The following is a 27,773-nucleotide window of genomic DNA, read 5'->3' as shown; positions in this document are numbered from 1 at the left end:
GGCCACTAAACCACTTGCAAGATTTCGTTCTTCAGGTTTTAAAGCAGCTACGATGTGCTCTTCGCCGTTTAGTAATAAAAAGGTGACCATTTTACAACCAAAATAATTCCTCACTTTTGGCTAATTATGCTGTAACATAAAGTTAGCTCATGTTTGTTTAATTTTTTCCCACAATGTTCGAGATTCAAACACAACTTGTTGTGGTTTTCAATCTGAGGCTCAGGGACTCACAAGGAGCCTCAGTTTGGTTCCCAGGGGTAAATGAGCAAAGTAGAAGGGAAAAAGGTTTATTGCCACTAATTGTTTCAGTTATTATATGTTAAAGCTGTGAAAGAAACATCAGGAGAGTCTGTCTGCTTCAAAGGGTTTTTATCTGACGTTATCTCCTCATCAACAATAAAAGCAGATAAGTAAGCCCCGGGGCAGGCAGGGGGGGATGCAGTGAAAGATATTTGGGATTTTAAAGACTTCGGTTTGGCGAAATGTTTCTCTTCTTGATGTCATGTGGGCTCATTATAAGTCAAGGCCTCGTGTTATGCCACAATATAGCTCCACCCTGTGCTCCAGTCCTGATTTTCAAGACCGGTCGCTTCTTGTCTAGACTCTGCAGAGAGCCAAAGATCCAGGGTTTGGAAGTGCCTGCTCCACGCTCCACCCCTGGTGTTCCCGATCTCCAGGTCTTTGTCCCCGGAACTTGCACTCAATCCTGGGTGTCCACCAGGGCTTTCTACCCGCATCTGGATCCCAGTACGACGAGCGAACAGCCCTGCGTCCGGTGCTACAGAAACCACGGCGTCTTGAAATTGGGAAAGAAAACCAGAGAAGAAAAGAAGACAGAAGAAAATCCAACTTTTTTTTTTACCCCCCTCCGGCAACTTTCTGCAGTCCGCTATCCCCCCGTGGTTTACCCTTTCGTCGAAGCTGTGAAGCAGGAGTGTGACTGTGATTGTTGCCTGTACTTTGAGAGAGAGAAAAAAAGTTTTACGCGTTAAAAACAACAAACCAAAAAACCTCTGTTTTTCCCTGTTGTAGTTTTTTTTCTATCGGGTCTGGTACTCGATATTTAATGAGTCGCATCTTTAGCTTTTAAACGGACGGCATTTGAGCAGGGTTTACAGTTATTTTTGGTGGGGTTTTTTTGTTTTTTTTCCCCCCTTCCTCCGTTCAGAGTTGTGGTAGAGCTGGCCTCAGAGCTGCTGTGAATGAAGTATCTGTTGAGCTGAAGAAAAATCAGCGCGTCTCCATGAGGAAACTCGGCGTGGGAGTCGCATAAACTTTGTCCTAGTTTTCACGCGCACACCTGAGCGACTGAGCTCCAGCTTTCGCAACTTTTCTTTTTTTTTTTTTTGATTCCTTTTCATTTTTTTTTTACTTATCAACTCGAGCGAAATGAAGACGCTGTTGGCGCTGTGTGTCGTTTGCACGCTGGTCGTGTTGTCTGCGTCGGGGACTGCGGAGCAAAAGTTGAACAACTGCAACGAAGTGCGCGCGGCTTACAGCTCCAAAGGCTTCAACGTCAACGATGTCCCACACAAAGGAATCAACGGTGAGTTTTTTTTTTTGTTTTTTTTTAAAGTCTTGACATGTTTTCACATTAAAGGGTAGATGGTTTTAAAGTAGGGACCGGGGGACCCCCCCCCCCATCCAGGGCTCCTGTAGAGGTTTACCGGTGGTCTTAAGCCCACCCCTCCCTCCAACACACTTTTTTTTTTCTTTACATTTTAAGCTAGCAAAGTTAGCATGAAGAAGGGACCGTATTGAAGTCGGTAAAACAGTTGCTCTCGGCCTTTGAGGTTCCATTGTGAGCCAGAAACTGCGAGTGAAATCTTTCCCCTGGTCGCCACCAACCTGTAGCCTGTTTTTCCAGCCTTAAATGTTTTGAGGCTTCGAGTTGTTGACATGCAAAAACTGCAACAATTCAGCTGTCACCTCGGCGTGTAGACATTTTGTGCTCCTTTAAGTCGGCGTGGAGACGCAGTTGGTCACACAGGTGTGCTGCTTGTTGTAACTTTCCAGCATGCTAAGTCATTTTGGGATGCATTCTGGCATACAGTATGTGCTGCTGGCAACACTTCACTGCTCCTTTGGGTAAACATGGTCTCCGTTTAGGAAATACTTGTAAGCAATTCATAACAATAAGGAGGCATAATCAACACTCAATCTCAGCCCCCCCACTGAATGAAGGCAGTTTAGTGTTTATTTCCAGGCTTCCTCAGCAGAGACTCCTATGGCTGTGAAGTGCTGGCAGCCGGCTGTGATTTAGTAAACATTCCTGCGCATTGTGAACAGGGCTTATCGACTTCTCTCCCCCCTCTCTCTCTCTGTTTTTGTCTTACTTTGTGGTTTTTAAGCCTGTTCCTGTGTGCGATGAACACGCACATCTCCCCGCGGGGGTAAAGCATGTGACAGGTCGTAGCGCACCAACGAAGAAGCCGATATGTTAATACTGTAATCAGAGGAACCACAGGGTAAATCAATGAAGCCAACCAGGAGTTCAAGCCAAGTAATGGAAACTTGGGTAGGAGGGGGTTCTTACAGTAAAGGCTGGAGGGGGAGTAGAAGTGTGTGTGTGTGTGGGGGGGGGGGTGGAATTCCACTGTGCCCTGCTTACTCTACCCCCCCTCCAACCTCCTCACATTTCCATTTAATTTTTGATAGTGGTTCAAATAAACGTACAGCAAACATTCAGACCCTAGATTGGTTGCCGGTTGTTTGGAAGTTGCTCCAGCATGACATTGCTGTATAAGATGATAGGAGTAGGTCACCCAAGCATGGCCACTAACACGTTGTTTACTGCCCCCCCCCCCCCCCCACCTCTCTCCTCCCCCGTGATTTTGAGGCATATAATTAACTTAATTGTCATTTTGCCATAACTGAAAGCCCAATTACTCCTCTTCCTCACTTACTTTCTCACCTTAGAATATTTTTGTTCTCCACTTCGAGCAATTTCTGCGTTCTCCCTGTTGTGCTGAGCTTTCATTTGCATAGTAACAGGATGTTCGCGCTGCTTTTTTTCTTTTTGTCAAGATTACCAAGTGTCGTTGGAGTGTGAGCTAGATGTAACTAAAAAGAAACGGGAGAGCTTAATTTTTGGCATTTCACATGAAAACCTTGTGTGTGTGTGTGATGTCTGATGTCATTGAAAGCAACCAAACAAGTCTGCGTAGGTCAGATTTAATGGTATGGCAGTTCTGGGTTTTGAAAGACGCATGTGAATGAAGGTGGTGTTATTGTTCAGGTTTGTGTGCTATACACACAAGTGGCTTTTCCTTACAACAGATTCCTGGTGTGTGTCTGGGCTTTAGGCATGGCCAACCTCAATGAGCGTCTCTTTGTCATTGATAGACACTGAGATAATTGATCCATAGAAAAAAGAAAACATGGCCTACTGTCATTAATGAGTATTGGGGTGGTGGTGGTTGGAGGGGGGTGTCACCGAAGACAACAGCCCTATCCTTCCAAAATGTTTTAAGTTGTCGGGGAGAAATTACTTCTCGACATTCACTTTGGCTACACTCCGGATCTTCCTTATTCAGTTAGGATTCTGCCACAATATTCCCACCAAGATTAGCTCAAACCGATGCGCCCTTTCTTTTCAGTCTCAACACATTTAAGTTTTTGAAATGTTTATCCCCGCTCGGTACATACATCATCAATCAAATTAGTGGAGCATGAGTCGTATTGGAGACGTGGGATTCCGAAAATTGCACACCCAACCGCAAACATCTTGTGTTATTGTTGGCAGGACGGAGATAAGAATGTTTGTTACTGTTGAAATTACTCACAGGCTCATCTGAAGCCAGACTTGAGATTCAATAAAGATGTTTTAATGCAGCAAAAGTGAAATGGAAACTGTGATCGCTCAGACAGAATGAAGTGATACGGAAGAAGAGCAGGCTCGGTCGGTAAATTCCTCGCTTATCCCATGATATCAGTCGTTTACCACTCTCATGGAACTGGTTCAAGACCCTGCTTCCAGGTTTCTTGTCTATTGGGAGGTTGATTTGTTTGGCCCCTGTGGTTAAATACTTCACAAAGTTGGGAAAGGAATTATACCAACAGTCTTAATAATGACAGATTAAAAAAAATGTTGGAAACGATAAAGTATGTAAAGGATAGTTTTACTATTCCACTCTATCTGCTGATAGTGTGTGTTTTAATGTGCAGTTAATTCTGAACAGGCTGGTTTCTGCCACATTAAAGGTTACTTATTGCAGAGGTAGATGCTTCAATTCAAGGGTGGGGGAGTCAAATCTGCTTTGGTTAGCTTTGGCAGCCAGGCTCGATGTCATGCTTCAGGTATGGAACAATCACGGAGATCAAAGACAAGAGGGTCGTTTTTCCCCTCCCTTCAGCACGTGTATCATCCCCTGTTCATAATCAGTCCGGTGCATTATGACTGAAACTCGAAGCGTGCATGACCTCAGCGTGTTGGCCTGTTGGTGAGCTGGAGACATTCTGCAGTCTCACATTGTGGGAAATCTTTTCCCCTCTTAAGTCAGTGGCAGCTTTCACTGCATCATAACAGTTTGGGAAATTACACGTTGGCCTATTTGCAGCGAGATTGTGCCGATAAGATAAGAGCAGGGAAGGAGAGCACAAAGTCTGCGAGACTTGAAAAAGTCCAAAGATCGACATTTGAGTGGCTGTTGCCCAGTTTACTGACTGTTAATGATTAACAAATAACCACCAGCAAAGGGTCTCACTTAATTCTCAAGGTCAACCCCATAAAATTTGAACATTCGTCCTTTGTTTGTTTGTGTGCCATGTGATAAGTTCTATCATTAATTATGTCTCCGTTGCTGCACTTTGAGACGAAGTCTGAAGCCCAGGATTGCTGCCTGTGCAAACCTAAACCTCCAAAGCTTTTTTTTTTTTTTTTTTTTTTTACTCAGTAACACGAGAATTTCTGGAGGATGTGAGGAGCATTGGGTCTGGATTTGTTTGTTTTTTTCCTGCTCACATGCATTTCACAGCGAGAGATTCACCCCTGGACTTGTGTTCTCACAACTGTAATCAATTATATAACTATAATTCTGACTGTGAATAACTGTAATTACTCAGGTGTGACGCTTGGATGGCGCGAAACAGGAAGCAGGACATGAAAATGCTGTGGGTCCTCGTAGAGTATTTGTTTACAGAATGTCAAGAATGACATACGAGGCTCCCTACCTATCTGTAATAATGACTGTTTTAGGGTCAATGGCACTGCCACGTATGTTGGGGCGCACTTGCAACATTGAATGCTCATTGAGAAATGAGTGTGGAGCAGCAGATGCTATCACCGTAAATCCTCTGGAGTTTCACCTGCCGTATTCACACGCGGTCTCACTCGCTGGGTCACTTCAGCAAGAAGTACAGAGGAAATCTTGCAGACATTTGTCACATGCAGGCCTTCCGGGATACATTCATTACTCTCTTCTGTAGTCTGAAAAGATGAAGCATAGTTCCTTTCGTTTTATTCTTAATTAGTGAGAGTATGTTAAAAACAAATACACACATATATATATATATATATATATATAACACAATATGATATATAAGCCCAAATTGTTTTTGTTTGGGTTTTTTTTTTTCCCTTAAGGAGGGATCGAACTGATTCAAACTGATTTTAAAGTCTTTAGTTCCACAAAGGTGTGGTTACAGCCATCGCAAAATGAATCCCTGCGAATCTGAATCACACTTGTTTCAAGGAATTACTCATGGAGTGACAAACCCACATTTTGGATTAGATATACACTTTGTGTACGTGTAGTCATTTATTGCAGTAGTGGTAAGGTGTTAGTGTGTGTGTGTGTGTGTGTGTGCTTGCGCATGTCTGTGTTCTTCTTGGTACAAAGTAGTCTCTTCCCCAGAGGAATAAGTTGCATAAACATTAATATCAGTGATTTATTTAACAAGAAGATGTGTGTTGGTTTAGATATTAAAAAGCACTAAAGCCAAAGCAGCAATGGTAATCTTTGCTAACATTCCTGAGTGATGAGCAGGATCGGTCCAGCTTTTTGCCACGCAACAGTTCAACACTTCTCCTGAGCTGCTTTAGTGTAGTTTGTGAAAACGTGTGGTTTTGTATTTTGGCGTTCCAGAATCACCTCGGCCAGCATCGCTGACCTCGGCTTTTGCTTTGCCTGCTGTACGTTACCTGAGGATGAAAGCGCAGGGCTCCACGACCACACTGTGTCAATATGTACGTCTGATTCATGCAGGCTCAAGTCCTTGATGGGGATTCAGTAGACGTTGAGCATTTGGCTTGAGTTTCCCTTCAATGATGATAATGTGTTTGCTGCTGAGCTCTTCCTTCTATAAGTGACATCCTCTCTTCATGTGTTTGCCAACCTTGAGAATGATTGAGTTTAGGCATCATGCGGCGGTGGTCTTGTGAACCAGAGGGAGCCTAGCTGTGGCTTTGAGTGGCCAGATGGGGTCAGAGAAGGAAGGGAGCGCAGCTACACGTGCCTGCCCACTCTTATCTCTTTCCTGCTATCACAGCGTGGCAACGCTTGCTTTATCCCCGCCCCAAAGCAAACCCAGTTATCCCAGCATTCACAAAATAAGGCTGAGCACAGAACAAATAAGTACAGGGGTGGTAGTAGAACTAGCTGGTTCTTTAGTTGCATGGAAGTGATTTTGTCATCCCATGCCTTGTTTAGTCTTTGAGAAACAGTCCTCAACAACAGTGGAATGTTAAGTTTCTCTCTTAGACTCATTTAGTATGCTCTGAGTGTTGCATCAATTCAACAGCCGTGTGTGTGTCGGCTGAATGTCCGTTATTCCGTCACTTTACATCCTTTGCTATGGTCTGTACCCCCCCCACCCCAAAAAAAAGGACAAGTGAGCGACAGATCAGTGGGGGGTAGATTCTCTGTATGGGAACAATTGAGCACCCCCTTTTAGGCTCGCCTGCCTCCCCCCTCCTCACAACATTCCACACCGGACCACCAAGACCTGCACACGGGAGTCCCAGAGCTGGGAACACACGGCAACAAAGAGAGCGCTGGAGGGACTGACTGAGGCGTGCAGAGAAAGAGGGGATTTGACTGACAGGAATGAGTTTGGCTGCTGGGTCAAACTGGATCTCCAGGAGGAGAAGTAGGCCAGGCCCGGGGAGGGATCCTGTGTGTGTCACACAGGCTCGGGGCACATATAACGTACAGCCTGCTCTTCTTAGTCATCCCTCTGAGCGGGCGTGCCCGCCCAAAGTTTTTACCCGTGGGCCTCACTGTACATTTTAGGCATTAGTGGCCACGGCTTAACTTGACTCCATTTAGGTCTTTGCCTGATGCAAACTGTAAGAAATCCTGATCTGGCTTTGAGGTTTTCCTTATTTTGAGTGAAAGAGAAGTGAAATTCCTTGTTAACAGATCCAGTTTGCACGCTTTTAAAAGTCACCCGTCTGTTTTTCTTCCATCTGTCCCATCTGACACACCAGTTAATTTTCTCCTCCTGCTGTTTGCTCCCTACCAGCTCCTCTGAGAGGTTTTGTTCCATTACTCTTCTTTCCTTTTTTTTCTTCTTTTTTTTGCATCCTTGGGTGATTTCTTCTCTTCTTTTTCGTTTAACACTCGAGTACTTTACTGGCACTCTCCTGTCCTGCTTCATCAAGCCCACCGAGCTGTTGTCTGCTCGTCTTTTTTGTTTTTCCCTTTTCCAGAAAAATGACAGCTCGTATCAGGAAAGAATAATCGCGGTATGACATGTAAATCTGAAGTGAGCCTTCCAAAGTTTCCCGCTCAGCAGCTTAAGCCCTGCGCCGATATTAATCTCTGACTGCTGGAATTCTCCTAAGCGAGGTGGTGTAATTTATTCTTTTTTTTTGTACTTGCGATATTTGAGCTGCCGTTGGTCCCTTTTGTGTCGATCACCTCGGTGCTGGTGTCACTCAGCCAGCTGTGAGGAGCGTGGCAAAGGGCTGCCGGCTCTGATCCCAGACTGCAGGGGTGGGGCGTGAAGCCCCTCGCTCCAACACAGCGAGGCTCCACTCACTCGCTGAAGTCATCTCACCACGTAGCTGCCAGTCGGGAGAGTGTGGTCATAATATAGGTGTAAATCGACCGGGGTTAATTGATTTCCTATGACGCCGCAGTGAGCTTGATGTCCGTGTTGATAGTTATGTTCATCGTCAGGATTTGTGCGACTCGTCAGAGGGCCTGTGTGGTTGGGGAGAGCGGCAAGGGAGCGAAGCCAGGGACTTGGTTGGGCGTTTGGGCTGCAACCTCAGTGCTGGGTGCTGGCCAGAGAAGCTGTAATCCCTGCTAATTACTCCCTAGGCCTGCATCAAGACTCCCACTGACATGGCAGTCACTCACTTAGCTCGCATTTCTAAACTGCAGTTAACTTAATAGGTTTCCTAATATTTACCCAATCCCTCTGTGTGCTGATTGTTCTTAGATTTATTTTCATATAAATTATATTGTGTGTGTGATCGAAACCCCAATTCTCTGTGAAATTGGGGGGGGGGGGGGGTGCAGCAGTCAGATCTTTAGCTGCTTCACATAGCTTTGTGAAGCTGATGCCATGTGTTCAAAGCAGGTCATCAGGACTCGGATTGAAAACATGAAGGAAACAGCGGCAGACGGCCTGCTGGCGGCCGGCCGATAAACGAGGAGAGGGGGGGAAAAAAGCACACATGAAAGGATTGAATACTTTGTTCAGCGATGGCTCCAAAAGCTGCAAATCATTAGATCAGTGTGTTTTTTGGAGGCAGTAAAAATTAGTCGTTATGCGGGAATGCAGGACTGCTCTACGGCTCAAAATGTTGTGAGTCATTGGAATGGCAAGTAGCTTTGATTTATCGACACATTGAGTGCACATCATCGGGAACAGACTGAGCCATCCATGACTGAGGCCCATTAGGCCATTGTACCGTAAGGTTTAGGCTTTCTCGTCCCTTTGACGGGCGGCGATGAGTGGTTCTCTTCCCACCGCCTCTGCTGGTGTCCAGTTTCGTAAGGCCCAACAGGTATATCAGAAGCTTTGTTGCCCTTTGTAGCTTTGAGCTTCCAGAAATTTGATCTTGTACCTGACCTCATTCTGCCTGGGGGGGCTTTGCCAGGCCTCGTCCTGCCTCAACATCTGGTGGACTTCAGCTGTTTTCTGGAGTTCTGTTATAAACATTGTCAGAGAGCTCCCTGTCCTTAGGAGTGGCTTGTTAGCTTTTGCTTGCAGCGATGACACATACTGTTTGCAAGTTAAGCCTTCGAAAAGTCATATTTCTCAGAAGAATGATAGATTTTTTCCCGATCTCTGTGCGTGTAGGAAGAGGAGGGAGTGCAATTCACACAATGCATACAACAAGGCCCCGAACAGTTGTAAGCTTGCTTGGATATTCTATTGCATTGCTCCCATGCAGTGTGTGAAGCACATTTTAAAGAGGACCTGTTTGTAAGCTTAACAGTAGTCCATTTCACTGACAGCTAAACAGTGTTTGTGCAGGGTCCCATGGTAAAGCACTTGGCCTTAAGTAAAGAGTGTTTTTCATCTTCTCCTTTAAAGTCTGTTTTCATTTGTGTGCCATGAGTCAGTGGAAAGATGGAGGGCTGGTGTAGAGGGACAAGCCAGGAAGGTCTTTTGTTGCCCCCCCCCCTTCTCTCTTCTCTTGTGATAATCACGCTGTGCTGTAACTTGTTCTCTCCGTTTGTCTGCAAAATCTCTGCCTGTCTTTGCAAATCTTAAACGCAACAGTCTCGCTTTCTTCCACTAACATTTTGCTGCCTGCTACCCCCCCCCCCCCCACCACACACACGCACACACACAGAAAGCATCAAGGTGGAACCCGTCGTAAAAGCAGCAAGTCATACACAAAATTGCAGCTCATCAAAAAGGCACATAACATGAGAGAAAGATGCGGAGAGGTTGAGAGATTCAACTAGTTGTTGACGTGAATCATCGCCTCTGGCTCATGCTGTGGTTGAGGGAAATGATGATTGAAAGGAGAATCTCTTGGTTTACTTGGGAGCAATTTGCGTTAACACCCCCCCCCCCCCGTGCGAATCTGGTCTTTCTGCTTAACTCGACACAGATAGTCGTATCAAAAAATCAGCTGATGAGGCTTCTCCTGGTTAGCCAATCACCAGTGGTTGATTTATTTACCAGGAGGAAGTTAAACAAGTCGCACAAAGTTTATGCGGAGCATGCTGTGGCAGTTGCCAAAACTCAATCATGTCCTGAAAGAAACCACTTCTGTTTGAAGTATGAATGCCACATAACCATGCTAACATGAATCATGGCTTCAAGCTCCCTCTTGGTTGGAGAGTAGAGACAGAACTTGCAGTTGAAAGTGTTGGAAGTCTGACCCCCTTTTTGTTTCTTTGTATTTCATAACCCCTGTCGGACCTCACTGCTCTCATTGGACCAGATCTTTACTGTCTTCAAACATTTTATGATATTCTAAGACTCCCTAATGCTCAGGGAAGTAGTCATTGTTGAGGTTTTGTCCACAAACTCCTGAACCCGGTGATGTTGAAACAGCTGACTCACAATTATCCATGACTGAAATAAACGCACATACGTACTGAGTGCCATTAAGTATAAAACGGCGAGGGATTCGAACACCGACCCACGGGGTTGTGTGTAAATTGTCCAGCAGGTGAATGTAAGGAGGAACCCCCAGAACAGCGGCTGGAATTTGGTTTCTGACTTGTTGAATGTAGCCGGGGAAGTGCAGGAGCGAGCTGAAGCCCTGACAAAGCGGTGACCTGGGAAGTGGTGTAGGCAGGGAGCTTTTGTGTGGGGAGACAAAGCCGGAGATGCCGGTCTAGAACGAGAGAGGGGAAACAGACGAAGCGAGAGGCCAGGGCAATGTTGTGGAATCTCCCCAGGGGCTTCTGGGTAAATGTTCATGGATGACGGCGTTTTGGAATTTCACAAATGGAGAGTTTTAATTGGCCTGAGGCCCCGACTAGTTTAGTAATCAGAAATGGACTCTGGTGGCAGAGGGCTCAGATTTATGGATCCCAGGGTGTGTATTGTTTGCTAAATTGACTGCCTTTTTAGCAAGGAATTCACATTGTGGAGAAAATGTGAAAGATCTAGCACTCATTAACATTTTACTACATGATGCAGGAGAGATTTTAATGAGTTCTGCACAGACACCATTTCTTTCTCTTCATACCACGCTGACCAGCAAATTTAGGCAATTTGGGGTTTTAACAGCTGCGTTGCAGAACATATTTTTAATCCCTGATTTATTTAAGGAAACATCATTTTACCCAGAAAAGCCTGGCTGGCTGATAGCTCAAAATATTCACTCCAGAGAGTACTCCTCTGAACTAGAGCTTCCTGCCTCATAAAGGGATTGTGAGCATTGTTCTAAGTGGCATAAATCTCTCATGTCATAAGCAGCGCTCGTGTTTTCCGAACTCACCACTACTTAGGGGTTTCCTCCCAGGCGCAGATCCTATTATTTATGGGTGTTACAGATATTCGGCGTGATTGTCGCTCTGCATTAACCTCTGACACTTGCAGTTGATGATGAACCATAGCTCAAAATTAACATCAGGGTCAGGATTCATCGTGTGAAGAACGGCCGCTCTCTGGTCAGTTGACTGGATGTTTTTCATGACAAATATCTATAATAAATGGCGTGGGTTTGAGGGGATGTCAGAGGTGCTGCCTCTTGCTTTGGATAGCTTTATGACAGCTGACTTAACTGATACTTCAGATAGCACTAATTCAAGTTTAGTGTCCACATAGTTCAAGTTACTCTGGTTTATAGAAGTCTGGTTTTCACGTACAGGATGGTAGATTTGTGCTGAAAAGGGAAATTGTGTATTTATTTTCTAGCAAAGTATTTCACAATCAAGTTACTTGCTATGAAGACAGATTGGCTTTTGCATCACCGTCTGCTCAACGTTGTCAGAACTGCGGTGAACTTGTCATTACTCTATATCTGTAAGCGGCTGAAGTGTAGGAAGAGTAGGTGGAATTATTGCCCCGCCCTGATTATCTCCATACGATAGAGCAGACTCTGTAATGATAGTTTCCGTTTACAGCAAGATGTTGTCGAACATTTGCTGCCCTTTGCGGTCATAACGTCCCTCAGAGTAAACCAATGTTCTCAGGAGAGTACAAAACCTGAATGTATGAGCATGTGTGACTGGTGCATTCATCTCAACTTTTAAAAGTTATTTTAAGACCTTCCGTTTTTGAATGCGATTGTGGCAAAATAGGGACACACAGTATCTATCAGAATCGCTATGGTTGCGCACCACTGGCGCTGATTTAGTCGAGCAAGAGGCTGCAGGCCGGGAATGCTTATAACTGCCCCGCGTACTCCTTCATGTTGTACATAAAAACCGAGCTCTTAAGTTAGCTCAACTAGTTTGTAAAGGGGCTGTGGAAACTTGCAGTGTAGCATCGGGTGCTTGTGGTTTAAAAACTTGTACATCTCTGACTTCAGTTGCAGGGTCACTCCTTTCTAAATCCAGCTCAAATACAGAGCCTTTTAAAAGCTGCATTCCACTGTTGTCAATAAATGTGTGCGGGGCTGAATTCCACAGCCAGCGTTTTAAACGGCACGTCTGCTTTCTGAAGTAAAACATTTTGACTTGGTTGTTTTCAGATTTTTGATTTATAGATTTTTTTTTTTCTTTTATACTGATGGCTGTGTTGTCAGAGTTGTTTCGAACTTGAAATTACTGACTGGAAAACAAATTAAGAAAGTTTTTCCAAAAGGGATGAATGACGTTTTTGAGTGAGTAATGTGTCTGAGGAATTCATATTTCAACTTTTAGAGAGCAACCACAACTGTGGGGTTTTCTGTTTCTTTTTTTCTTTTTTTTTACAGATGAAAGGGGGAGAGACCAAGAAGGCTGATTTGACAACGTGTCGTAACAGGAGAGAATTTAACAAGCGAATTGAGTTTGAAAAGGCAGCAAAAAAAAAGCCAGTATCATTGTCTTTTTGGAAATTAAACGCGATGCCGATCGTTCTAATTTTTCATTTCTCCTGTCAGCTGTGACTTCACCTCACGCCCCTTTACTTTGTTAAAACGAAAGAAGAAGAAAAAACAGTGGATGATTTATTATGTCTGTAGCAGACGTCTTGCTCATGAAAACCTCACACCTCAAAAAGCAACAACTTTGACTCCACCACCGCAGGTTCAGCTCATGTGATTGTGCATGACAGGATGTGGAGCAGGAAGAGGAAAAAAAAAAAAAGAAAGTTACCCAACAAATGGCACCAATCCTTTAAACCCCCCCAGGATAATTACACCCCAGACGGAGGTGAGGAGCAGGAGCTGAATGTTATGGCTCTTGGGCGTGCAAATTTACAGCAGTGTGCGTAATGCTCTGTAGGCTGGCAGCACTCTCCTTTACAAGTTAGAACAGGGAGCCTAATATGCCAATTAATAGTCAACATTTATATTCATGGAAGTTGATTTGATTATTTCACCCTACTGAGAGGTTTTGGAGCTTTCACAGGTGTCTCAGAGCTGTTTGGAATATCTTCCCAGCATTTTTCTGGTTTTGAAAAGAAAAGAAATTGCCCCCTGTAACACATGACCTGCGTTGCTCTGGGATTGATACACAAAGAGCTGCATACGTTATAGTTTGAAATAAATTGGTAATGTTGATGACTGCTTTTAAACACTTATTGTAAGATAGTGACAGATGAAGGTAAATGGTGCCCTGTGGCTTCCTTCATAGCTCCCTTTGCAGTTTTAGTTGAGATGGTTACAGAAATAATCCATGACAGACTTTTATGACTTCCGATTGGAGTGTGTGCCGGCTAAGCGTTCCTATTTATATTTTCTACATGTGTTTTCCAGTTTTACGGCTCTTAATTGCTGGCTTGTCAAAGAGAAGGGGGGGGGGGGGGTGTTCTTTGGTATGTGTTTTGGTGGGTTATTATTGGGAGTTATCGGGACACGAATTACTGTGTGTAGTGGATGGGCTGGCTGTCGGACAGGGGGAGGGGGTCAGAGGACACAACCTCTCTCAGAGGAGTTGCTGTTAACCCCTGACCTTGCTGGTTAAGCCTGCAGGGTGGTGGGGGGGACACTTTGAGGTCTGTCTGGTTCAGGGGCACATGATGGCAGGCAGAGGGGGTGGTGAGGTGTCTAATCTGGTTTTTGTCTGTGAGGCGTTTTCACCTCCCCCATCATCCTTCCTCTGAGAACAGAGTTTGAGAGGCAGGACAATGTCAAAGGGAAGTGACTTATTTTATGAGCCATTTAAAGGGGATGGTGGTCTCCCCACAAAGGAAGGCAGAGAGGCAGCACAGAGCAGATGAATACCATGACACACAGTCACATGTTTGTTTACAAGATGCCGCTCTCTTGTTTGGACCACCATAAATGGCAGTTTTCCTCTTCTAAGTGACACCAGAACAATGCTGTGGCACTTTGTCTTATTACATCTTAAATTACTTGGGAAACCGAAGGGTTGATAGGCCCCAAAAACAAAGCCTCTTTGTGAGAGTCAGTTGACCAGTCGCACTGGACTATTCATGTCGGAGGTGGGAGAGAAATCAATGATGCACTGACTGACGGCTTTTCTTTGAAACACTGAAGCTGAAACATGTCGGTGGGGTTTTTTATTTTTTATTTCGTTGGATGAGACCTGTTGTTAATTTTTCACTCTTTTCGTTCCAGCAGACGTTTTTTTTTCTCCCAGTGCTTTGAGAAATTGGCGGCCAGAATGTTTTCACAAAGTATGCGTTAGCTAAGAATCCTCAGTTTTCAGAGACCTAATCCTCTGAGCTAACAATGTGACATTTGTACAGACATTCCTGTGAAATATTGACCATCTCACTTGTTTGTGTACTTTGGTAACTATGGCTGTTTTCCACATGGATATAGCCCCTTTTGATTGTATGCCTTTGCTGTGGGCAAGCAGGGGGCCCTGCAGGAGGAGAGGCCGGGTGGCTATTTCACCTATAAGTTCAGCTTGTGTACGTGTGCCTCCAATCATGCGCGCACAAAGAGCCATGTGTCGAGCAGCGATGTGATGCGTGAATATGTTTAGGTAGGGGCTGCCAACTGCGCCTGGGTATGCGTGCGTGTACGTGCAGGATGGGTTGGAGTCTGAATGGTGATGGCTGAAAGCGGAGAGATGAGTTCGAGGAGAGGATTGAGAGCGAGAGAGAGAGAGAGAGAGAGAGAGAGAGAGAGAGAGGAGTGACTTGAGGCTAATTTGGACTTGATCCCAGACAGAGGGGTCCAGTTTATGGCGCCAGAGTGCATCCCTCCCCCTGGTGCCCTGTTTAGATGATTGTATTGCTGAATCACTTCTGACCCCGCAGTCGAATTTGTTTTTGCAACATTTTAGATGTTTCGGACATGTTGGAAAGTTCTCTGACCACGCGGTGCTCCGTTACTCTGTTTGACAGCCAGGATGCCGCGACAAGACTGCGCCAGTCAGTGCCGTCTGTGGTGGGTTTTCCCACATGTCAGAGTGTTTGTCATATCTATGCAGAGATAGACGTGTAAAATCTAATTTACTTTTGATAGGCGCTTTCCATTACGTACGCAAAAAGAGAATGTAAACAGACACAATGTCACAGAGGAGCGAATCCACACCGTTGGTTTGTTGTGGCAACACATTAAACATTGCAAAAAAGCAGGGAAGAAAATGGAAAAAGCCCCTAGTTTCATACTGAATAATATCCAGCTGGCTTCAGCAGCCTGAAGCTAAATGACAGTGAAATTGATTTTCAAAGTTCAACACAAGTAGCAAGTGCCTCTAACAAAGCCGGGCTTTACTGGGTTTATTAAGGCTGAAGCACTGAGTGGCGTCACAGCTTTTCTGACATTTAGAGCATTTTCATCTTTTACGCCTTCCCCAAATTAACGTACAGAAGTGTTTTTTTTTGTTTTTTTTTAGTTTGTAAACCAGGAGACGGAAAAGATTTTAAAAGTCAAACTTTGAGGTGAGAACTTGCAGCCAGACCCAGGTTTGAAATTTGGGATTTTTGACCTTGAGCTAAATGTGTGATGAAATCTGAAAATATGAAAACTTGATCAAAACGGATCTGGTATTTTGAGGGAGTCTTTCGGGTTGAAATGCAAGGACCGAGCCAGGTAATGTCAAAACTTGAAGTGGAAGGTACGTGTTCGTGCACACAGTCGGTGAGCACAAGCTGGTGGGGAAAACTAAACAGACTGTTGGTGCTGCGATGCAATGAAAGGATCCCTGTGTTCTCCCAGATTCCAACAGCCATTTTAAAACAAAACATTATTGCAGCTGCGACTTTTCATTCGTCCTCCTGTGACCCTCCCTTTAATTGAACGTTAAACTTTTGACAAAGTTGACAGTGTCCGTTTCTATCAAAGACAGTATTTAGGCTGTGACGCTGTAAAAGCTCGGCGTTGAGTGTTTAGCTCGGTTGACCACCATTTCATACTAAAGTAGATGGGTTGGAACACATCAACGTGTGCTCCTGACAGCTCTACCAACGGAGCCAAGTTCCAAACCAGAATAAGGTTGTTTGTTTTTTGAAGAATTGATCACTTGACACTCCACGACCTCGGGGGTCATGTTAGGAAATCATGCGTTTGCATTTGCCATTTTCAGCTCAGCATGACTTTCAGTTTGTTTGAGCGTGCACGGAGAGTCGGTTCAGAATCGCTATTCAGTGGTGGCTGGCGTGGACGCAAAGCCACAGATGGTTTTCATGTGTACCTGTGCTAATCTGCCCGAGACTGAAGACCGCCGTCTCACCTGTGAAGTGGGTGAAAAGTTAATCCTCTCCTCTTCAAAAAAAGCGGTGTTTCAGAAGGACGCGGCACTCAGAAAAAGCTTCAGCGTTGAACTATCAATCAAGACCGAGGAGTGCCGGGACAAGAGCAAGGCTGCGTAAAGTGTTGACTGCTCCGAGCTGAGTGTTGCAATTCAGTGCAGTGAAGGAGGTTCTAACGGCTAATGTGCATTTGTTTTGGTGGAGGGTGAGGCTCTTATTTAACAGTTGGAACGTCTCATCTCCGAATAGAAAGGATGGATGTATAACTGTATGTGTCAAAAACGCTCAAATATCCACAAAAATCGGGTGAAAACGATGTACACCACCTCCAGAGGCCTCTTGTTGTGTTGCAAGCTAATCTGTTTGTCCGAAAAAAAAACTAACTGACTTGAACTAACTGTGGACCTGTATGCCTGTCGTCTCTTCCAGGAGCCCCCCTCAAAGTGTGCCCGCAGGGTTTCTCGTGCTGCACGGTGGAGATGGAGGAGAAGCTGAGCCAGCAGAGCCACACAGAGATCAAAGCTCCCGTGTCCAGACTTAGCACCAACTTACAATCCACCTTCAAACAGAGGCACGACCACTTTGACAGTAAGCAAACACGCTTACACAAACACACACACTCCAGCTACTTCTCAGACTACACTGTGCCATCGTTCCCCGACGCAGCACTTGTGTTGCACAGTTTTTGACGGACGCCCCCACCTGCCAGTGCACTGCTCAAAGCGGAGACAGTCAGTCTGTGTCTGCTGGAGTGTCCACCTGTCTCTCAGCGTCTTAGCATACCCCCTCTGCCCTTTGCAGCTCGGTCCCCCTCCACGCTAGCTTCCCTTCTCTCCAGAGAGACGCGCATGCTTCCAGACGGACCACACACATCTTCAGATTTTTGTCTTCTCTGTACTTCCTGTTCCTCTGTGTGTGAGCCCATGTGTGTACGCCTGTAAATATTGGGATCAGGTTTCCCCCACCGAGGACAGGGGCGCATGGGAACATGCAACAGTGCTGACTCACAGAGGAAGCGGGGCAGCTTTCAATATCCTCAGCCACCCAACCGTACCCCCTCTGCAGCACTGCACAGAGGCTTGATAAGACTGAGATGAGACGAAGGTCCCAGTGGACTGACGGGGGAAGAGAGACCGCATCGGGTCTTAAAGACGTTGGAATTTTGCTTGTTAAGGGAGGATACGTGCATAGTTTGGCACATTACTGTGTGCACATACGTTCCTGTGCGTTTGCGGGTCAGAGACCCTCGGATCTTATGCGTCTGTGAAAGGCAGCAAGGGATAGTCGGAAACGGGGAGCTTGTGTATTGCAGCCAGATGTTAAGAGGAATGTGACGTGTCGGAATGCAGCGGCTGCTTTTGGCCGTTCCACCCCTCTTTTTCTCTTCTGTTACTACCCTTTGTCCCCATCTCATGCCTCCCTCTCAGAATCCTCCATCTTTGCCCCTCAGACCACTCTTTGCTTCGTTGAACGTGTTACTCTCCGTGTCTCTCTCTAATGTGCGCGCCTATGTCTATGCTTGGTCCTCCACCATCTTTCGAAGTCTTCTCACGCAGCTCATCTGGAACTTTGTGGGAATGTTTAACGGCTGTTTTCCTCATTAAGCAATTCATCAATTACTGGTTTGTGTAATCATCTCTTCAATAAAAATGTCTTCAAATTCTGGAAAATGCTCATAACAAGCTGCCAATTCGGCGTCTGTTTTAAATGTTCGTTTTGATTTAGAAAAAAACCCGATATTGGACGTCTCACTGTAACATTTCTGTAAGATGTTCTCAGTTGTTGATTTTTGAGGAACCGATACCAGATTTACAAAGGTCTAGACCATTTCCTCCACTGTTTTGCATAGCTATAAAAACTTTAGCTTGTTGTTCTTGTGTGACATTTACCCAGTCGTAACACTCAATGCAAATGATGACAAAAGTTTTGTTGACCTTCAATCTTTTCTTATGTAAACAATGTGTCTAAAATGTTGTTAAAACAGTCTCTTCTTAACAGGTTTGTCTAAAAAGTCATAGAGAACTTGACAAAGCCCAAACTGTGAGGTTGTCTTGTTGGCCCGAAGGATACAGTGAAACCGTTCCCTGCACTACATCTCCCTTCATGTACCCCCCTCCTCGTGACTTGAGGCAGGTTGCTGCTGTCTCCTGACCCGTTAGATGGGAGATCTCTTTACAAAGACCTGCTGTGCTCTCTTCTACCTGGGCCATTAGACGGACTGTCTCACTAGATACGGTAACAGGCTCAGGTTGCTGTCCTTTTATTTCCTGTTGTCACACCGAGATCCACAGAAGGAGACACTTGCTGTTGATGAAACTGGCACAGGAAGCGCTTATCCTCCTGCTAACCGTTACTAAGGAGTGACCGCGACAATGATGGCATCTGCTAACCACTCTGGAGGAGTGGGATGCGTGTGCGCATAAACACAGCTGCAGCTGTACGCGGAGACGGAACGCTACAGTATGCACTCGCACACTAACAAACTCAGGAAGTGGTGTATGTGATTAGGCAGGCTCTCATCATGCGCCTGAAGCGAGGAGTCATGGCCAATTAAGACCGGAGCCAGAAATAGTTCTCCGCTCTCTGCGTCTCGTCACTGTGTGTTTGTCCTGGCCTCAGTCTGTCTGTCCTGTTGCAGTGACCCTGTCCAGCAGAGTATGTCTGTGTCTGGGAATTAAGCACTTGGATTAAAGCCCCTTTTGCCTCCAGACACACACAACAAGAGACATCCATCTGAGGCAGTGAGTTCCAACAGCAGGAGGGACAGAATCCCATCCCTTAAGAAAAGGGAGAAAGAAGCCCAGGGACTAATTGGCACAAATAGGATGCAATTACTGCCTGGGCCGGGATTGGGAGGAGTAGAGTTTATAAGGACACTGGTGGGAGGTGTGGGGGGTGAAAGGGGGAAGCTTCATGCTGGAGGAAGTGGGAGGAGATCGGTCAGCTCTTCTGTTCCAGTGATGGATTGGGCCTAAGATCATTGCTCATGATGTTGGCCTTTCTCTGCAGCATGCTGAAGTGATGACAGCCTCTGTGGTGTGATGGAAGGAGACAACGGCTACTTAAAGGCGTAATTTGCTCTTCTATATCTTGCATTTCGCTACAGCTCCCACTCTTCTGTGTAACCCTTCACCCAGATTCTCTCCCACCATTGGCTGAGTCGCAAGCCCTTTTTTTAATGGAAAAATCTTGAAGGAGTGTTCAGCTTCTTGGTCTGTTGGCAGACGGCTCCATGTCATAAACTGTTTTTTAATGACAATGCAAGATGCCTGTGTAATGCAGCTCATACTTCAGCCCCCTCGGCTCAGGCCAGAAAGCCTCAGTGCTGCCTCCGCCAGCTGCCGCCGCTCACACACCCTCCACACGCCGCTCCCTTTTTGACCCGTGGGTTTGTCCAAATTAATGGGCTTAGCTGTTTAGCATATAGGCATAATCGCTCTAATAAACTGTAGAAAGGAAATAGAGAAGTTGAGGGTTGTCATCATGCTTCGTGCCGCTTCCTCGTCCTCTTCGCCTCCTCGGTCTCCTTTCACTGACTTTCAACTTGCGGCTGCGATGACATTCCAGTGGTGGGGGTGGGCCATTTTTGTTTTAATCTCTGTCAGTGGTGCGTGGAACTTGGTGCCCTCTCCCCTGGCTGTGTGCGCGCAAATTTGTGCCATCGGGGAGGGAAAGCCGGTGATGGCGGAGAGGTAAATGGAAGGGCCGCAATGTTTCCGGTATCCTTGGCGACACAGTGGGGCTTTAGAGTTAAAAAAGCCCTCAACTTAACCCGCCCCAAGACGCCCTCACCCCTCCCCTATCTCATTTTTTCTTTTTAGTGTGTCAGTCTGAAGTGGAAGTGACAGCACTACTTGGGGGCTGTGTGTGTGTGTGTGTGTGTGTGTGTGTGTACTGATGGCAGAGAGCATTTAGTGACTCCCCCTGTGAGAGCATGGGAACTTTACATTTCAAAGCCACGCAGTGGGTACCCAGAGATACTGCAGTGGGACAGAAGTTTTGTCCACAAGGGTCAGCGAGGGGGGAGGTGAAGAATGAATGAAAAAAAAAAAGATGAGTGAGAGAGAGAGAGGGGGGGGGTTATGCTTGCATGCGTGTGAAAGCTAAGGTGAAACATTTTCAGGGACTCTGTGGAATTCTCATTTTGTTCAGATTAAGAAAGTTGGGGCAAGGAGGGGGTGACCATGGGAGAAGAGGCTGGATTATTGGAGGGGGGGGGGGGGTAAAGGGGCGGAGGGGGGTGATGGACATTCCTCGGGATGAAGTAGGTCATTGTTCCTCGTTTCTAGTGAAGAGAGCTCTCTGAAGGAACTGATGAAGTGAAAGCAGCGGAGGGGGGGGTGGCGCTACAGGTCCATATACGGGAGGAGGAGGTGGGGGTCGCATTATTCAGTAATCCTATTGAAAATGCTTCTGAAGGACAGTCCAAGAGAAGCTGGCAGAAAGGAAAGCAAATGGAATGTGACAACAGAAAAATGCCATTGATGGTGGTCAGTTTAAAGCAGATTGATGTGGACTCTGGTGAATGGAGGCGACCGAAGCGAGGAGCAGCGCAAGAGAGATGCTCCAGCTCCACCTTTCACCCTCCCGTCCCTCCTTTTCCACGATGCATTCCTTTTTCATTCCTTCAAGGTTTAATACTGGAGCTGGGTTTTTTTTGTGTGTTTTTTTTTTTTTGGACTGTCAAAATGTCAGGATAATGGCAGAGGTGCCTTCAACTAAGACAGTCTGAAAGCAGAGGTGTTTTTGGGGGGTTCTATATGTCAAGATCTTTAGACGTGCTCCATGTTCGTTGCGCTAACGTAGCGCAACAGTTTAATTGTACAAACTGTGGTCTTCAGGAACCATTATTTGAACAACTTGACTGGTAATACACATTATACAGGCAATATGCTCATAGAAATGCCATTTGAATCATGAATGAGTCCTCCCATGTGGACACGTGTTGGGAAATGTTTTTTAACACAAAGTTATGTCGTCTTTCTGTCTCTGCCGCAACCTTTTTGACACCAACCCAACCTCCCTCCTTCTTCTGTCTGCAGACTTTTTCCGGGAGCTTTTGAAAAATGCCGAGATCTCGCTGGACCAGATGTTTGTGCGGACGTACGGCATGATGTACGTGCAGAACGCGCAACTTTTCAAGGACTTCTTCAAGAGCCTGACGCAGTACTACGTGTCGGGCAGCAACGCCGTCAACCTGGACTCCATGCTGTCGGACTTCTGGGCCGAGCTGCTGGAGAGGATGTTCCGGCTGGTGAACGTGCAGTACGAGTTCAGTGACGCCTACATGGAGTGCGTCAGCCGGCACACGGAGCAGCTCCAGCCGTTCGGCGACGTGCCTCGCAAGCTCCGCCTCCAGCTGACGCGCGCTTTCATCGCCGCTCGCACCTTTGTGCACGGCCTCGCACTCATGCCAGATGTGGTCAATAAAGTGTCCATGGTACGTGGAAGTTGCTTTCGTCTTGGCTGAAAGGACTCCAGCAGTCGGTCTACTCCCTGACAGTTGTTAGGTTTTTCCCTGTTCATCCCTCCCTTCAACGTCGATGACTTCATGTCCTTCTCGGAAAAGCTGGCTGTAATTAATAATACACAGTTTCTGATAACCTAAACCTCTTTGAATGTTGTGTTATGACATGTTTTCCCATGTAAGTGACTCATCGATGATTAGATTATACTGTTTGGTGGAGTTGGCTCATAAAACGAATGGTCAAGCTTTTTCAGAGTATAAATAAGTGTCCATGACGGTGTTAGATGTGTGTGAGCTGTGGCTCGGTGGAAGCAGCCTGCTAACTGCCCTCTGCCTCCTTCAGGTCGGTGCGTCTCCCAGCTGTGTGCGAGCAGCCACCAAGATGTTGTACTGTCCCTACTGCTCGGGCCAAGTGGCCCTGAAACCCTGCCAGAATTACTGTCTGAATGTGATGCGTGGGTGTTTGGCTAACCAGGCTGACTTGGACACAGAATGGAACAACTTCCTCGGTAAGCGGACGCCTGAACAAGGACACCTTCTGCAGGCATTATTAAATTCAGCTGACCATGATTCCACCCTCTTATAAACATTATAGCTTTATGTGTTTGATCTAGCAACAAAGTATATTTATACAACCTCCCGTTTCTGTGTTCTTGCCACTTTGGTGCTCGTATTTCACCCAAGATCATTTGTATCATCTAATCTAACCAACTTTTTAGTGAGCATGCAGTTGGAGTTTGATTAAGGAAGCATTGCCCCTTTGGCAAATACAGGTATAACAAATGAACAATGCTTTTTGTTTAGAAGGTATGCTCAAACATGTCCCTCATTCTTTAGTATATTGTATAAGTAAAGGGAGAAGGAGGGGCTGGACAAGTTGTACATGCTGTGGGCCTCGGAATGAATGCAGCTCTTGTGTTGTGTAAACACAGACCGAGATCAGTTCCATTACATTCAGGGTGGAGTGCATTTCCACTGTTCTTTACTGTGTGTATTATATCTGTCTTGCATGACAAGACTCCTGATGACAATGCTGGTATCTGTTGAGGCCGCCTGGTTTCTGTTGCTTTCTCGCTGTGCCGCAGCTTTTCTTTGCCGTGTTTCACTTTTGTGCAAATACTTCCACCTAGTGGTGGCCTTTAGTAACAACGCAAACGACTGTAGGGTTAGGGTGTGCCTGAAAGTATAAAGTTGTGATGTTTCTGTTTTCAGATGCCATGCTGAATCTAGCTGTGAGGCTCGAAGGTCCGTTCAATTTTGAGACGGTCATGGATCCCATCGACGTCAAGATCTCAGAGGCCATCATGAACATGCAGGAGAACAGCATGCAAGTGTCACAAAAAGTTAGTATTTCAGTTTTTTTTTTTTTTTTTTACAAAAGTGTACAAGAGAGAGAACAATTCAGTTCCACTGAGAGCACTTATTCTCGCTGCTCTCTTAACAGGTTTTTCAAGGATGTGGGATGCCTAAACCAAGCGTGGCGTTCCGCTCCACACGTTCGGTGAAAGAAACTGCTTTTACCGGCCGTTTCCGCCCTTACAGTCCGGACGCAAGACCCACCACTGCTGCTGGGACCAGTTTAGATCGATTGGTAAGATCTTATCAAAACGCATAGCACAAAAGAAATATATATATATATATATCTCATCAGGATATCATATATATATCATCAGGATATCATTGTCTAATCTGTTCTTTGTTCTTGTTCTGTATAGACGGGTGAAGTGAAGAAGAAGCTGAAACATGCAAAGAAGTTCTGGTCAACGCTTCCAGAAACTGTGTGTGCAGGTGAGAGGATTGCACCAGGCGACGAGTGCTGGAATGGAACGGCAAAAAGCAGGTAAGACGAAACGAAATTAGATTTTATCGCATGCAAAATCTAAGTCTAACAGACTGACCGACACGCTCTCATTCTACGCAGTTACCAGGCAGTCGTTATTGCCAGCGGGCTGGCCAATCAGGTGTCAAATCCGGACGTGGATGTGGACATAACAAAACCAGACACTATGATTCGCAGTCAGATTGCGGCTTTGAAGGAAATGACGAGCCGTCTCAAAGCGGCACACAGCGGCAATGACATCACTTTTGAAACCGGTGAGGATACTGAGCGAGTTTCACGACTTTGCCTGACTCCACCCCAGCTGCACTCGTATAAAACCCTTTTCCTTACGTTGTTTCACAGATGATGACAGCAGCGGAGGAGAGGAGAGCGGCAGCGGTTGCGACTCTCCGTCTTGCAACACAGATCAGGACATCTACTTCTCGACCCCACCAAACCCCGGGAAACCCAAGGTCAACCTGGTGCAAAGTGACCCATCGGCTGGAGTTGCCTTACGGGGAAGCATGGCGCTGTTGCTCTGCGGGGCGGTCCTGGCCCTGCTCGCTGCTCACACGAGATAAAACTGGCAGCATGGGGAGGAAGGGATCGACCAGGAATAATAGAACGAAGGGGAAAACTGTCAGAGAGACTTTAAAAAGACTGCCTTCAGGACCTCGGACTGTCCGCTGTTGTGGGGGGGAGACTCTTCTTGATATTACAGTAACTTCACTATTAACTATTTGTATGTTTTTAAGGACATCGGTGTACACCAATAAGAAATCCACCTTTTCCCCCTGATAAAGCTATACTCCGATCTCTCTTTTGGAGCTTGCTTATGGCTCTGCTTGCAGCATTAGAAACATTATCCAATTGTCTTGTTTTGGCAATTTTCCATGATTCATTTTGTGCCTTCTTCAGTGATTGTCAATTGATAACCGTTAAGAAAGATGTGTGGTTGAATAGGGAGTTGCCTGTATTGGGACACGTCTTCATATTTCTGAGGATGTTCTTTCTTTCCATTTGTCAAAGATCAAACAAACACTAGAAATGGAAATCAGGTAATGTCGCTCCGAATGTTTCTAATTCATTAACGACTGTTTTGCACATTTTGTATGTGCGCACTGTGAATTTTTTTTCATACGCATTTCGAAACGTCAGCGAGTCCGAAATTGTGAAGCTTGCTGTCGGCCTGAGCTTTTGAGTCGGCTTTAGAGAGACGAAGAAGAGCACCGCTCATCTCCCAGAAATACAGCGAGAGAGGTTACGACACAGGTATTTTTGTTTGACCCAAAGACGGAATCATTCTTTACAAGAGCCATAGGGGCCCCGAACATGTGTATTGTAGGCCTGCTTATGAGCATTATCACAATCTAACTTTTCATTTCCTGATTCTTTAACTTAATTCTTCAGCTTAAGCAGTTCAGTAGTACAGTCGTACCTCATGCTTACTGTCATTGTCAATGCAAGCTAGTGATGGTGAGACGAAAGTGTCTGATAGAGTTAGATGTGAGGCTGGTGTTCCCCCCGTCATTGCCCCCAGAAGAAGGCAAAGCTGGCCAGACTTGGATGCCCTTGTTGGTACCGTAAGCTCAGTTCAGCCCAGACGACATGACTCTATACAGTCTTACCTGTTTGAAAAGGAACGGAGGCGACGTGGATGTTGAGACCATTTCATATTTTTACAGCAAAGAGGAACAAAAGACAGTGTTTTTTTGATCAAGAGAAATCAAAAAGATTATTTTAATACAGGGTTTTATGTTGAGGAGGTGTAATTTTTAGCTATTTTTGGTATGAAGATATATATTTGGTACTACAGTGGATTTTACTGCTAGTTTTAGGAGGCGGATAAGGAGAGCGTGCGCAGATAAGGGGGCACTTTTAGTCAGTGTGCACAGTTTTGTTGTTTTTTTTTTTTTGTTTGTTTTTTTCATTTTGTTTCGTTTCCACACCCCCCTGTCCCACAATACACGCATGTACCTCTTAAACGGCCTGTGTCAGTATAAATGGACTCATCCTGAACCATTTTCTTTTTTTTTTTTTCATCTTTGGTACATTTATGACATCTTTTCATTGTAAAAAGAAAGAAAAAAAAAGAATATAGATGTTTATGAATGATCTATGATGTGTCTGCATAGATTCCCTGAAGCACAAAGAAAGTATCTTCTGTATCTTCTGATTTGATAATCTGGTCTGTAAGTTGCATTACCTGGCCATTTCAGCTCTAAAATGATGCCACCTCTTGTAGCTTTTGTACAGTAACTTATACCTGTATTTTAATGTCTTTTGCAAAAAAAACAACAAAAAAAAAACTCTTTTAGAATTGACAGATAATCCCAAATACTGTATGATATGCACATTACAGCTGAAAACTTGTCATTTCTCAAAGTAATTTATTGCATGGATCAAATTTGTGGGTATTCGAGGAATCCTTTAGTGAAAATTGAAAGAAGGACAGCAGCTGACGTTTAGAAAAAATGTTAAAAACGGAAACCTTTTGTCACTTTGGCTTTGAAATTGACAGGTCGTTTGTAATCTTACATGACTTTTTCTTCAGGTTATCCAGAATGTGTTCCAGCTCATATTAAGAATCTGACTGAAGGATTTGATGAAACATCTATGCAACCCGCACAGAGTACTGAAGCCCTAATTTACAATCGTGATTTGGTATTAGTTCTGTAGGTGAACCAGTTTAATTCTCCCACTTTTGAGTTCCACAAACATTTCTGCAAGGGCGTGTGCGCATGTTTGCGTCACGTTGGAAGAGTTGTGTCGAGCGTTGAAGAAAAGCAACTTTGTGAGAGTCTTGAGAAAATGTTTCGGGGTGACCACGGTGAATGTCTGTGCTTGAAGGCCGGGGCAGCAGCATTTTCCGGCTGGCAGGAGACGGTCCGGCTACTGGATGTTCATTTCATCCACAGAGCAGCCTCGCTCTCATGACTTAAAAGTTGAATTGGAAAGGTTTTTGGAACCTTTCCATCTGCCTTTGGCCCACAGGAACAGAAAGGACTCATTCTCTGAGGAGTGAGTGGCTGAAAAGAATGAGGAAAAAAAAAATAATGTAAATAAAGAGCAGCCGTTTTTTTTTTCTGTTTGTTTTTTTTTTGTTTTTTTTTTGTAGATGTCTCTAAAAGAGGCCTTAACAATACACCAGATTTTTACCTGTCAGAGTATCTCCTAAATGTTATGGAAAAAAACAAGATGAGATAGATGTTAAATTGTAAGAGAAATTGTATATTAAACAACATTTCTTAGTCTTGTTGAAATAAAGACTGCCAATATTTAAACGAGTGCGAGTAGTTTCTTGTGTTGGTTCTCTGGGTAGACTGGACTCATTATCTGGAAAAGTCCAGCGTTGTTTGTCATCAGATGGGGAGTAACAGGGTGAAAACAACTATTCTGCTTATAAGATTCAGATATTTGCTAAAAGACAGAAGAGACACTTTATCATTAAAGCCTTTGTGTTTATCGTCAGCATTTAGAGATGAATTCCAAAAGACTGAACCTAACCATTTTCGTCCCTTGTTTAGGAGCACATCACATTGTACCTGCTGTCTTGCTTGTGGCACAAAATGTCAACTCTCAGATGTGCATGATTAAATGTGAAAATGACGGCGGAAAAAATGTGACGAGGCCTGATCTGTGGTCTGCTTCTCTCTCAAGGTACCACCTGAAGGACCTGGTGTCCTCGATTGTCTCAGGTTATGATATTTAAGAGAGTTTGTCCACAAACTAGTTTAATTCCTCTGTTTCCATCAAACCTAAATGACAAGTACGACCCCTGTTAAAATTTATGGAACCAACAATCTT

General features: G+C 45.2%; 1 protein-coding gene across 1 annotated transcript; it reads left to right on the top strand.

Annotated features, from left to right (window-relative positions):
* Positions 1 to 617: 617 nt before the first annotated feature.
* On the top strand, positions 618 to 27,250 carry gpc4 (glypican 4). The gene is made up of 9 exons (XM_075480930.1): positions 618 to 1,546; positions 17,110 to 17,268; positions 21,723 to 22,120; positions 22,491 to 22,656; positions 23,360 to 23,490; positions 23,592 to 23,738; positions 23,863 to 23,987; positions 24,069 to 24,241; positions 24,330 to 27,250. Exons 1-9 carry the CDS (start codon positions 1,390 to 1,392, stop codon positions 24,545 to 24,547), a joined length of 1,674 nt encoding a protein of 557 aa, XP_075337045.1. The 5' UTR covers positions 618 to 1,389; the 3' UTR covers positions 24,548 to 27,250.
* The last annotated feature ends 523 nt before the right edge of the window (positions 27,251 to 27,773 follow it).

This window comes from Odontesthes bonariensis, chromosome 13 (genome assembly GCF_027942865.1).
Source record: "Odontesthes bonariensis isolate fOdoBon6 chromosome 13, fOdoBon6.hap1, whole genome shotgun sequence".
Classification (NCBI taxonomy): domain Eukaryota; kingdom Metazoa; phylum Chordata; class Actinopteri; order Atheriniformes; family Atherinopsidae; genus Odontesthes; species Odontesthes bonariensis.
Note: the sequence above shows the minus strand (reverse complement) of the source record. Positions and strands in the feature narration are given on the sequence as shown.

What these genes read in the sequence shown, in the direction of transcription:
- gpc4 (XM_075480930.1), top strand. Translation starts at nt 1,390, where the DNA reads ATGAAGACGCTGTTGGCGCTGTGTGTCGTTTGCACGCTGGTCGTGTTG. An exon ending in CCCACACAAAGGAATCAACG is followed by an intron (nt 1,547 to 17,109) that starts GTGAGTTTTTTT and finishes CGTCTCTTCCAG; the next exon opens with GAGCCCCCCTCAAAGTGTGC. An exon ending in AGAATGGAACAACTTCCTCG is followed by an intron (nt 22,657 to 23,359) that starts GTAAGCGGACGC and finishes TTCTGTTTTCAG; the next exon opens with ATGCCATGCTGAATCTAGCT.